Below are 11011 nucleotides of genomic sequence, written 5' to 3'. Positions count from 1 at the left end.
TGGATGGATGGGTGGATGGATGGGTGGATGGATGGGTGGATGGATGGATGGATGGATGAGTAACTAACCACCTGCCGCTAGGAGCTAGCCGGGGTGATGGATCTGGTTGGAGTAAGTCTCCGCAGGTCCACAGAGGAAAGATGAATGAGTGAAGACGGCAGAAGGTTCCGAAGGGGCAGTGAGGAGTAAAGGGGGCGCCTCCTCCTCCTCCTCTCCTTGGACTGTGCGTGTACAGGGCAGGGGGAGGGAGGAAGAAGGGGAGAGAAAGAGCAGAGGATCCGGAGGGAGGAGAACGGGCTAGGGTTCCTATCACACCATCCCCAAGTTAGGGCTTCTACTTGAAGACCTCCAGTGATGGGGAGCTCACTACGTCCCAGGCGGACCATTCTGCTTTGGGGTAGCTCTGTAATGAGGTTTTTTGTTTGTTTTTACAGTTTGCTTGCTACGAATCCGTTTGCGTGTTGGCTCATCCATTAGACTGTAAGCTCCTTGAGGGCAGGGGCTGTCTTTTGCCTTTTTTTGCAGCCCCAGCGCTTAGGCCAGCGCCTGGCACGTAAGAGACGCTTAATAAATGTTAACTCCTTCCCGAAAGGGAGCCGGGATCGGGCAGATTCCCCCCCATGCTCCCCTCAGGCTCCCTCCATGCTCCCGGACCCGTCAGGAGCCCGAGCGCGAGCCGCGACAAGAGGAGGCTCGAGGGAGGGGAAGCGCGCATGCGCCCTGCCCCCCCCCGGCGCGTTCCCGCGGGCCGTGCGCTCGCACCGGCTCCGCTCCGCTCTCCTCCCTGACCGAAGGCGATGGCGATTGCGACGGCGACGGCGCCGGGCGGGCCTCCGAGCCGGCGTGATGACGTCAGCGCCGCCGCGGCTGCGCAGACCAGGCGTCGGCGGCCGCGCCCAGGAGCGGGGAGGGTCCACGGGCGCCGCGTCGCCGCCCCCGCTGCCTCGGGCCGCCGCTCGCTCGGAGCCGGCGCCGGGCCCGTCCGCCGTCCGGCCGAGGAAGGGGCGGCGCTGGCGGCGGCCGCGATGCACCCGAAGCTGCTGAAGAACGCGCACTACATCGAGCTGGGCAGCTACCAGTACTGGCCCGTGCTGGTGCCTCGCGGCATCCGCCTCTACACCTACGAGCAGATCCCCGTGTCGCTCAAGGACAACCCCTACATCACGGACGGCTACCGGGCCTACCTGCCCTCGCGCCTCTGCCTCAAGAGGTAGGCGCCCCGGCCCCCGGCCCCCGGCCCGCCGCGCCTCGCGGGCCCTCCTCACCCGGCTCCTGGGGGCGGGGGCGGGGAGGGGAGAGGGCGGGACCGGCCTGGCCCCGCCCCCTGAGCGTGGGAGGAGGAGCCGGGCCGGGGTGGGAGCCCCTCCTCCTGAGGGGCTAGGGGCCGGTGCGACCTGAGCCTGGGGAAGACCCCCTGGGGTGGGAGCTCCTCCTCCTGGGGGGCTAGGGGCCGGTGCGACCTGAGCCTGGGGAAGAACCCCGGGGGTCTGAGCTCCTTCTTCTGGGGGCGGGGCTGGCTGTGAGATCTGTCCCTGCCCCTTGAACCTGGGGAACACCCCCGGGGGTCCGAGCTCCTCCTCCTGGGGAGGTGGGGGGCGGTGCAATCTGCCCCTGCCCCCTGAGACTAGGGAAGACCCCCGGGGGTGGGAGCTCCTCCTCCTGGAGAGGTGGGGGACAGTGCGACCTGAGCCTGGGAAGATCCCCGGGGGTCCGAGTTCCTTCTTCTAGGGGGGTGGGGGGCGGTACGACCTGAGCCTGGGGAAGAACCCCAGGGGTCTGAGCTCCTTCTCCTGGGGGGGGGGGGCTGGCTGTGTGATCTGTCCCTGCCCCTTGAGCCTGGGGAAGACCCCCGGGGGTCCGAGCTCCTCCTCCTCTTCTTTCTGGCAGGGTTGGGAGCTCCTCCTTCTCCAGGGACTGGGGGCTGACCCGACCCTCTTCTGCTTCTCCTTGGGGGAGGAGGAAACCGATCTGGCCCCTCTCCCTATACCCAGACGGGCCGGGGTGGGGAGCGCGTAACTTGAACCCCTGTTCTTAGACCCTCTCAGAAGGGGCCAGGCCGTCTGTGTATGTGAAGGTGCCACCCCGATGTGCCGGCACTGCTAGGTGTTGGATCGATGTGCGAAAAGAGAAATGAAAAGCCTGGGAAAAGCATGTATTAAGCACTACCTGTGTGCCAGACTCCGCTAAGCTGGGTGATGCTAAGAAAGGCAAATAGACAGTCCCTGCCCTCGGGGAATAAATCTGGGCATGCCCCAGGCAATACTCCTCTTTCTAAGACTGTAAACTGGAGTAAAAAAGCAGGTCCATAAAAAAAAAATAGTATTTACGTAACGTTTTGAGGTTTGCAAAGCCCCTTAAAATATGATGTTCTTTTAGCCCTTCAACAACCATGGATGGTAGGTGCTGCTATTGTTCCTATTTTACAGATGAGGAAACTGAAGTAGATGGGTTAAGTGGCTTGCCCAGGGTCACACGGCTAATGTCTAAGGCTGGATTTAACCCAGGTTTTTCTGACTATTGCTGTGCCATCCAGGTTCAACAACAGCAAGAAAAAGAAAAGAGTTGAAAATACTGTTCTGCACAGGGTCTAGATGAGGGGCAGACAACCTGCTGCCTGGAAGCCTCAAGTGCAGCCCTTTGACTGGCTTGGATTTTGTCAAAGGACCTTTGACGGCCATTGAGGGCCACGTGTGGCCTACAAGCAGCAGGTTCCCCACTCTGGTCTAGACCATGTTTTTGGAAAGTGATGTGTCCTGGGGCTACGGTGGGCAATCCACTGGCTTTCTCACTGTGTCTGACAATGGCCCTCTCGGCTTCTCTTACTTGTTCCTCAGTAGGGATTTTGAAGATAGTGGGATCTCATTTCTGGGTAGCCATCCTAAATTAGTAATGTTCTCCCAGCTTTAGTTTCCCTCGTTTGTCCTGTCTTGTTCCTCTAGATCTACTTGTCTCACTCTTTAAAATAGCCTTCAGAGTGCTGCGACTCTCCTTCTTCCTTGTTTGTAAACGAAAAGTTTTCACTTAACAGTGTGCTGAATACATTCTCTTCTGGTAGTTGGGAAGAACTACCACTTGCAGTCATAGATTTAGAGTTGGAAGGGACTTTTCCAGTCAAACTCCTTCATTTTACAGACAAGGAAACTGCAAGAGACTGAGGGAGGTTGCCAAAAGCTCAGCTAGTCAGGCTGCACTTTTTGCAAGTACAGTCTAGCAAGGCTGTAACTACTTTAACAGGACTTAGACTACTTGAAAGTCCTGTCTTTAGCCTAAAAGCTGAAATTCATGAGTAACAAGCAAATGGTCCCTGCCCCAGCTTCCAGAACCATTTCATAGAACGATAGTCATAAACGTTGATGAAATCTCAACGACAGTCCCTTCAGATGAAGCCAAAGAAGTAGCTTGTCCAAGGCCTCTTGGCTTTGATCCTGGAAGGGTCAGAGTGGTCGGCTAGATCCCAGATTGCCTGATTTCCAGGCAAGCCCACTTTCCGTTGTACCATGTAGCCTTGGCCATTCACATTTAATCCAATGTGTGAACGCCTTTAGGAGAGTAAAGGGTAAGTAAGGTTACGTGACACTGTTGACCATCCCCTTCACCAGTGTTTACTCCTTGGGTTTTCATGGTACTGCTTCTTGTCAGACTGAGTGTCCTCAGGCTCTTCTGTAAGTCTCTCACTTGTTAACTTCCCTCATTGGGGGTGTACCAGAGGCTGTAGATTGGTTTCATTTGTAATCCTGTGCATTTTACTTTATACATTTTAAAGCATTCTGAGAAGGGGGTCTGTAGGTTTTATCAGGCTGACCATGACACAAAAATGGTGAAGAATCCCCTGATCTAGATGCTCTTCTCCCCCCTCCTTCCCTCCCTGTCCCTCTGTTTCTCTCTCTGTCCCCTTCTCTGTTCCTCACTCCATATCTAGTCACTGTAAAAGTCTTAATTCCATCCCGTCTCTTGTCCCTCTTCCCCTCTCAACACTCTTCACTTCCACAACCTTAATCCAGGTCATCATTACCTCGGGTGAGGACTATTACTGTAGACTCCTAACTACTCCCCCATTTAGGCTCTCCCATCTGTATTCCATCCCTGACACAACTGCCAAATTGATATTCCTAGAGGACAGGTCTGCTCATGTCAGAAAGTTTGCTGAAGAGTGTTTCCCTATTGCCTCTAGGATAAAATGCAGACTCTGTTTGGCATTTGTCTTTCATAATCTGGCTCCAGTCTATTTTTCTGTACTGTTTGCATAAATAATTCCTTTAATAAAGACAGAACCCCCAGGTAAAAGTGATCCACAAGGCAGTAAGAACAGTCTACAGGAATGTAAAACCCAAGGCAACAAGTTTAAAAGCTGCTAGCAAGTAAGTTACTTGGGGTCTCAGAGTTTTCAGTGGCTGTTTGTCTGCATAGGGCCCTCAGCTGATGCCAGATCAGTCCACCTGGGAGCAGAATGAATTCAGACAGCCCACGTCTGTTCCACAACTTCTTGGCTTAGCACCAATGGTTGCTGATGTGGAAGTGAGATAGTAACTAAAGCTTCCCTAGTTCTGCTGGCATCCTGGCCCACACCATCCAGCCCCTGTCTGTCTGTCTGTCTCTCTCTGTACCTCCCCCCTCCTTCTTTCTCACCTTCCTCCCCTCCCTTCCTCTCTCCCTTTCTCCTCGTCTCTACCCCTTTCCAGCTCAACTCTTTGCCTTTGCCCATGCTTTTAACTCTTCTCTTCTTAAGGCTACCCACATTCAGTTCCTTCAGGGCCTTGGATGGCATGGCCTCAAGTCCTTAACAATTTGGTTTGCCCTTCTCTGGATACACATCAGTTTGTTATTGTGCTTCCTAAAATGAGGCAGCATGGAACACCACCCTCTATCTGTGGTCTGGAGAGGACAGAGTTCACCCTTCCTGCCAAGCTGAAGTATTGGCTGTTCCTGACTTTGACCAGCCCCTTCCTGCTGTCTGTGCATTTGTCCGGGCTGCTCTCGTATGCCTAGAAGGAAGTTGCTTGAAGTGCACTTCCTTCTTCTCTCTTCTGCCTCTTGGAAAATCTACTTCCCTTCAAGGCCCTTTCTCACACTTGCCCTGAATCATTTACCAAATCCTGTCCCACCTTCACATCTCTTAATGCCTCTCATTCTTGCTGTTCACATCACAAAGTCCCTAGATGAGGTTCTTATCACCCCTGGCCTATGCTATTACAATAGACTCCTAATTGGTCTCCTACCATCCTACTTCCATTCAGTTATGTATACAGCTACCAAATTGATATTCCTACAGCACAATGTTTGATCATATCACCCCCTTCTTTCCTTAGAGCGTTAAATATACAATCTGGCTCCAGTTTCTTTGCCAGCTAATTACACATCACTCCTAGTGTCACACTTTGACCTAACGAAATGGATCGTTGACTCTTCCCTGTATGAGACATCCCATCCGTCCCGTCAGCCTTTGCATAGCCTGTCTCTCCCCCAGACTTGGAATGTTCTCTCCCTCTACCTCTTGAAATCCCCAGCTTCCCACAAACGCTGCTTCCTTCAGGCAGTTAGTCTAGATTCTCCCAGGTGTCAGTACATTACTTTGTAGTGCTAGGATTTTACTTGGTGTTGTATCTCCCCAGTGGAAGGCAGGGACTGACTCACTTTTGTACTTGTATCCTTAGGCTCTGTCACATAGTGGCTGCTCAGAAATGCCCGGGATTTATGTGTTAATAGGTTGTAAAGGTGGAAGGGACCTTGGAGGTAGCTAGTCTTACCCTTTCATTTTATAAATGAGAAAACAGTCCCAGAAGGGCTTACTCCAAGTCACACAAGGAACATGTAGCACAGCCTAGATTGGAAGCCAGTTGTCCTGACTCTAATGCTACTGTTCTTAGACTGAGTTAGAAGACCTGAGTTCTAGCCCCAATTCTGCCACTGTGTAACTCAGGTTAAGTCATTGAACTTTTCTAGGATGTATTTTCCTCATCTGTAGAATAAGTGGTAGGAGGGGATATGGATCCTAAGGACCATTCCAGTTCTATATGCCTGTGATTCTTTGAAATATCGAATTATGTCTTACCTAACCTAAGCTCAATAAACTCGTCTGGACAAGTGTTGACTAATTTTCTCTTAGTTTCGAAGTAAAAGGATCAAAGTTATCAGGCTGGACAGATTTCTCAAATATTTTCCAATTCATTGATTGCTTTTCTCAAGTTCAATGTAGTATCTGCAATTGAACATCCTTAACTACTTACTACTTTGTAATTGAGCAGAGTTGATCTAGAAATCCGGTTTCGGTAGGGGACCATGGTTAGGACCTTGGAGAGTGTCTTTAGACTCATTCATTTATAGATGAAGAAACTCAGGTCCCAAAAGGCTAAGACGTTTGCCTGAGGTCACGCAGAATAAATCAGAGAACTGGTGTTTGAACCAGGGTCCGGACTCTGAAGTCCAGCATCCTTTCTATTCTGCCATGCTGCTTCTAACCTGGGGAGCTTCATGTGCAAGTGGACTTGTTAGATATTTGCCCTCAGTCTGCAAACATTTTAAGCGTCAGGGTCATTTCCCCATGACGTGGAAATGTTGGCAGCGTGCCGGACACTTGGGATCTGGAATGACTGTTTGCGTGCTTGTTTTGCAGCTTGTTCATCTTATCCAATGAGACGGTGAACATCTGGAGTCATTTGCTGGGCTTCTTCCTCTTCTTCACACTGGGTATATATGACATGACTTCTGTGTTACCTTCAGCAAGGGCTTCTAGAGAAGATTTTGTCATCTGTTCTATTTGTCTTTTCTGCTTTCAGGTGAGTAGTTTTCTAAGCAGGAGTGGAGGGTGAATCATGAGAGAATGTGGGTGACATTGGATTGCCTCAGCCAGTCTATATGAATAGGGCAAATTAAATAATTCACATTTTAGTTGTTATTAGTCTTAGCATCAAAAACCTATTATTTTCTTTTGGAGATTTGAGATCCAGGTTGTTTCCAGGATTGAGAAACTGCAGTTGCACAGACAAAAATTTCCTTCTCCCACTTAAAAAAAACAATCCCCAAAGATTCCTTCACTTAATATTATTGTAAATTTCTAAATGCGGGCAAGGACTGTTTTTGCTTTTTCTTTGTAACGCCAGAATTTAGCGCAGTGCTTGGTACACAGTCAGCATTTAATAAATGTTTGTCAGTGATTTATGGTTGCAATCAATTTTATCAGACAGTCGTAAAATGTCTAATAGTATAAGCTTGTTGTTTTTTTCCCTCCCATTGCCTTGTGTTGGTTGCTTCTACTATTTCTATTTTTCCTAATTTTCAACATTATATTGTGCTTATCTGACTTATCCATCTTTTTTATGTTTATTTATGACTCTCTGGAGTCTGCTTAAACTTTGATCCGATTTCAAGTGGTTAGTATTTGCTTTAGCTTTGTCTCAGTCTATTCCATTTATATGTTCATAGCATTTTAAATTAGTTTTGTTTAGTATTTCAATGAATGACCTTTTGTCTAACTTCACTATTCATTTTTCTTCCTATAGGATTTTCAGGAAATACTGATGTGGTTTCTAAATTTAATAATTTATTGAGGGTATGATAAAAATTATTGTAAAAGCAAACAACATTGGTAACCTAATTTTATAGTTTTAAAGAACTTCTAAACACACAGTTTTCCAAAGAGATATGACCACAAAGTAATAAGACTGATTTTCACTTGTGATTTATGAAATCAACTTTATTACTTTACACCATAGTTAGATCATATTTTCAATTCTGTAACAATGAAAAATGACTGTTTGAGAAGGTTAAACTATATTCTTTGGCTGAAATACACATAATAAACATTTGTTTATCCATATATGTCATTTGTAGATTTTCTACCATACCTAAAATGTTGTCATTCATTTCAGTCGTGTCTGGTTCTTCATGACCCCATTTATGGTTTTCTTGGCAAAGATACTGGAGAAGTTGGCAGTTTCCTTCTCCAGCTCATTTTACAGATGAGGAACTGAGGCAAACAGGGCGAAGTGACTTGCCCAGGGTGACACTAAGTATCAGAGTCTGGACTTGAACTTAGGTATACCTGGCGCAGCACTCCATCCACTGTACCACCTAGCTGCCCCTTATTGTAAACAATATACAAATATTAATCATTATCATCATCATCATCATCATCATCATCATCCTAGGTAGTAAATCTTAGGTTTAAAAATTTGCCGTAATCACTAATAATCTTCATGTGGAGAGTTTGCAATCCAAAGAAATTTTTTTTCTCTCTTCAACTCACTCTGTGGAATGGATATATTCTTTAAAAGTGATCTCTAACAAAACTTTAAACTGATCTCCCTGCCCCCATTTTTTTCATTATAAAATTGGAATTTTTTCTAAAAGAAGAAACAATTTAACCCTAAGGATAATAAAAACAATACAAAAATGCAGTAAACATACTGAGATGCTACATCTAAAGGAAAAAAAAGAAAATCATATTTAATCATTTCTGATTAAAATATGTCACATATGTATTCCCCCACCTTCCCTCTCAAAGCTGAAAATGAAAGCCTGCCATAAAAGTAAACCATATTAGCTTCCCTTGTACTTTGTGGTGGTTTTGTGCAAAGTCAGTGTTTAATGCAAGTCTAAAATGGGCCATTACTTCCTCTCAAATCCAGACTGTTAGCCTCTTACCAATCCAATCTCCTCTTTTAGCCATGAATTTAAATTTGTGTGCGTGCGTGCGTGTTGGTACGTAGGTACGTATGTGTACAGAAACCACTGATTCCCCCCGTAGCCTTTTATATTTCTCCATACATTGTATATCGTGAAAGAAAATAGGAAACTGATCAAGCAGAAGCCCCAATGATTATATCATTTGCTTTCTTATCTTGCCGAGCTAGTTCTGGTTGGAGAGAGAGCGCTTGAGGACATGAAATGGCCAGAGTGGGAAGGCAGAATCTATCCTTCCTTCTTTACTACAGATAAATTTTTTGACACCTGCAAAACCAAGAAACACATCCCTTTCCTATGAACTGATCTCAGAGAAAAACAGTTTCTGAAGTAATATTCAAAGTTTCTTTAGAGTATGTATTATTTCCTTTGGATTTATCAGAAAATTATTTTTCCTTTACAGTTGAATCTTGAGATGTTTAGTATTGTTTTTATTATGCTTAATGCCAAATTTTCCTCCTCCTCCTTTTAGAATCTAAGTCCAGTTTTATAATCAGAATCAATGAGGAAACAAATGTTTCCACAAAGTTTGTTAATAGACTTTTCAAGAACATATCCATTCTACCGAGTGAGATTATAATAATCCTTAGTAGACAAAAGTTGGAAAATATATTAAGAAAATTAAATACTTTATATATTTTAAATTTATTCATTTTGATATTCTCTGTGTGAAGAAGTCAGACTGCAGAACAACCATCTTCTGATTTAATCGATACTGTTAGAACCATAGATTTGGGACCCCAGAGATCAAGTCGTCTAATCTATTCACTTTATAAATGAGAGAACTGAAACTCAGGTCTACGTAGATAAACTCACACACCTAGACAGCAGCAAAGCTGGTACTCAAACTCAAGGGTCTTCACACCCGAATTTCAGCTCTTCCCACTCTGCCCTTTCCCTATTGTTGAGCCCACAGACATGATCGGATGCATTGTTTTAACATCAGTTTTAGGCTATAAACCAACATAGCTTAAATCATGCTGGCTTATCCTGGAATCAAGAAAAGCCATATTTAGTGTGTGATTTTATCATGAAACTCTTGGTTACTTAATAAAAGATGTGATAGTTTGATATTCTTTTTTAGTGCTTAATCATTTTGATTTAATTTGGTCATACATAGTCTTAATAACTAATTAAATCTTAGATAATACAGGATGTAACTTAATGACATTTTTAGATTGAGAACTTTTTCTAGATTTTCAGGCACTGGATTCAGTAATCACTGCCTTGTTTTTGGTTTCAAATTTGTCTTTTCAATGTCACTAAGCTTTCTTTTATTTTTGCTTTTTGTAGGTCTGCATGCTTTGTTCTGTAGGCTATCACCTTTTCTCTTGTCATCGTTCAGAAAAAACCTGTCGGCGATGGATGGCATTAGATTATGCGGGCATTTCTGTTGGCATACTGGGTTGCTATGTGTCAGGAGTATTTTATGCATTTTATTGTAATAACGTAAGTAACTTAAACGTATTTCTTATTGGCCTTTCAATCTTTCATATTGGTGTTCCAGTTCCCAGGATGAAAGCTTGTATTTATGAGTGGTGCGTAATTCACTGGTGGGGAATATAGAATATTTTATGTGGAAGTAGAATGTTTATTTGTAAAAGTAATTCTTGGGGTGGGAATTGAGTTCTAGAATCTAAGTCATCTTTTTACCAATTTTACTGTTCTTTCAGTAAAGAAAAATTGTGTGCCATGGGCTGCAGACATTGAGTTATTGTGTGGTCATCCAGGGTCTGTCTGCGCTGTTTGGCAATATAATCTTGAGTACTTTCATTGCCAGGCACTGGGGATAGAGAGACAAAAGTGAGAAGTCCTTGCCCTTAAGGACTTCACAGTCCTGTTGGGGAAAAGTAGCAGGTACGTAGCAAGTGAAATACAAAGTATACATGAAGCATACAAAGTAGTCTCTACTGTTAATTGATACTTAATTTTCATGTGAGTAGGAGTCACATCATTTAGTTACTCCTTAGGCATGCAGATGGCTCTAAAAACTGCATCCTTAAGTCAAAATTCTTCCCTTCTCTCCAATTCCATATCATTGCCTGACATAGCTCTTATCACAGTCTTGCCAGTACACAAAATGAGGCTCATTATCTTTCTGTTTTTTATTTCTGAGGACCAAAGCATAGGCACAACTGAAAGCAAATGGGGCCAGGCCTCATCATAATTGAAGGAAAGTCAGGTTTGTCTGCAGTACTCCAGCTTCCTCTTTCTTCATGCCTTTTCTTCTACTTTTTGGCATATCCTCAAAGCTGCTCCTGCAAAGATTTTTTTTTTTAATCTCCATTCTGTTATCTATCTTAGCCATCCCTCCTCCAGAAATGAAAGTAAA

The 11011-nt window shown here is 45.3% G+C and overlaps 2 protein-coding genes across 2 annotated transcripts in view; one reads left to right on the top strand and one right to left on the bottom strand.

Annotated features, from left to right (window-relative positions):
* Positions 1–1008: 1008 nt before the first annotated feature.
* Positions 1009–11011, top strand: part of PAQR3 (progestin and adipoQ receptor family member 3) — a 32230-nt gene continuing 22227 nt past the window's right edge. The window contains exons 1-3 of the mRNA XM_027854615.1: positions 1009–1210; positions 6611–6773; positions 9973–10128. Of these exons, the coding sequence (XP_027710416.1) occupies positions 1026–1210; positions 6611–6773; positions 9973–10128 (504 nt within the window). The 5' untranslated portion in view covers positions 1009–1025. The remainder of the gene's footprint in view (positions 1211–6610; positions 6774–9972; positions 10129–11011) is intronic.
* BMP2K (BMP2 inducible kinase) overlaps positions 10136–11011 on the bottom strand; it is a 122516-nt gene continuing 121640 nt past the window's right edge. The window contains exon 17 of the transcript XR_003568474.1: positions 10136–10937. The gene's annotated coding sequence lies outside the window, so the exon portion shown is untranslated. The remainder of the gene's footprint in view (positions 10938–11011) is intronic.

This window comes from Vombatus ursinus, unplaced genomic scaffold (assembly GCF_900497805.2).
Source record: "Vombatus ursinus unplaced genomic scaffold, bare-nosed wombat genome assembly UNPS02010461.1, whole genome shotgun sequence".
Taxonomy (NCBI): domain Eukaryota; kingdom Metazoa; phylum Chordata; class Mammalia; order Diprotodontia; family Vombatidae; genus Vombatus; species Vombatus ursinus.
This window is presented reverse-complemented; position numbering and strand designations above follow the sequence as displayed.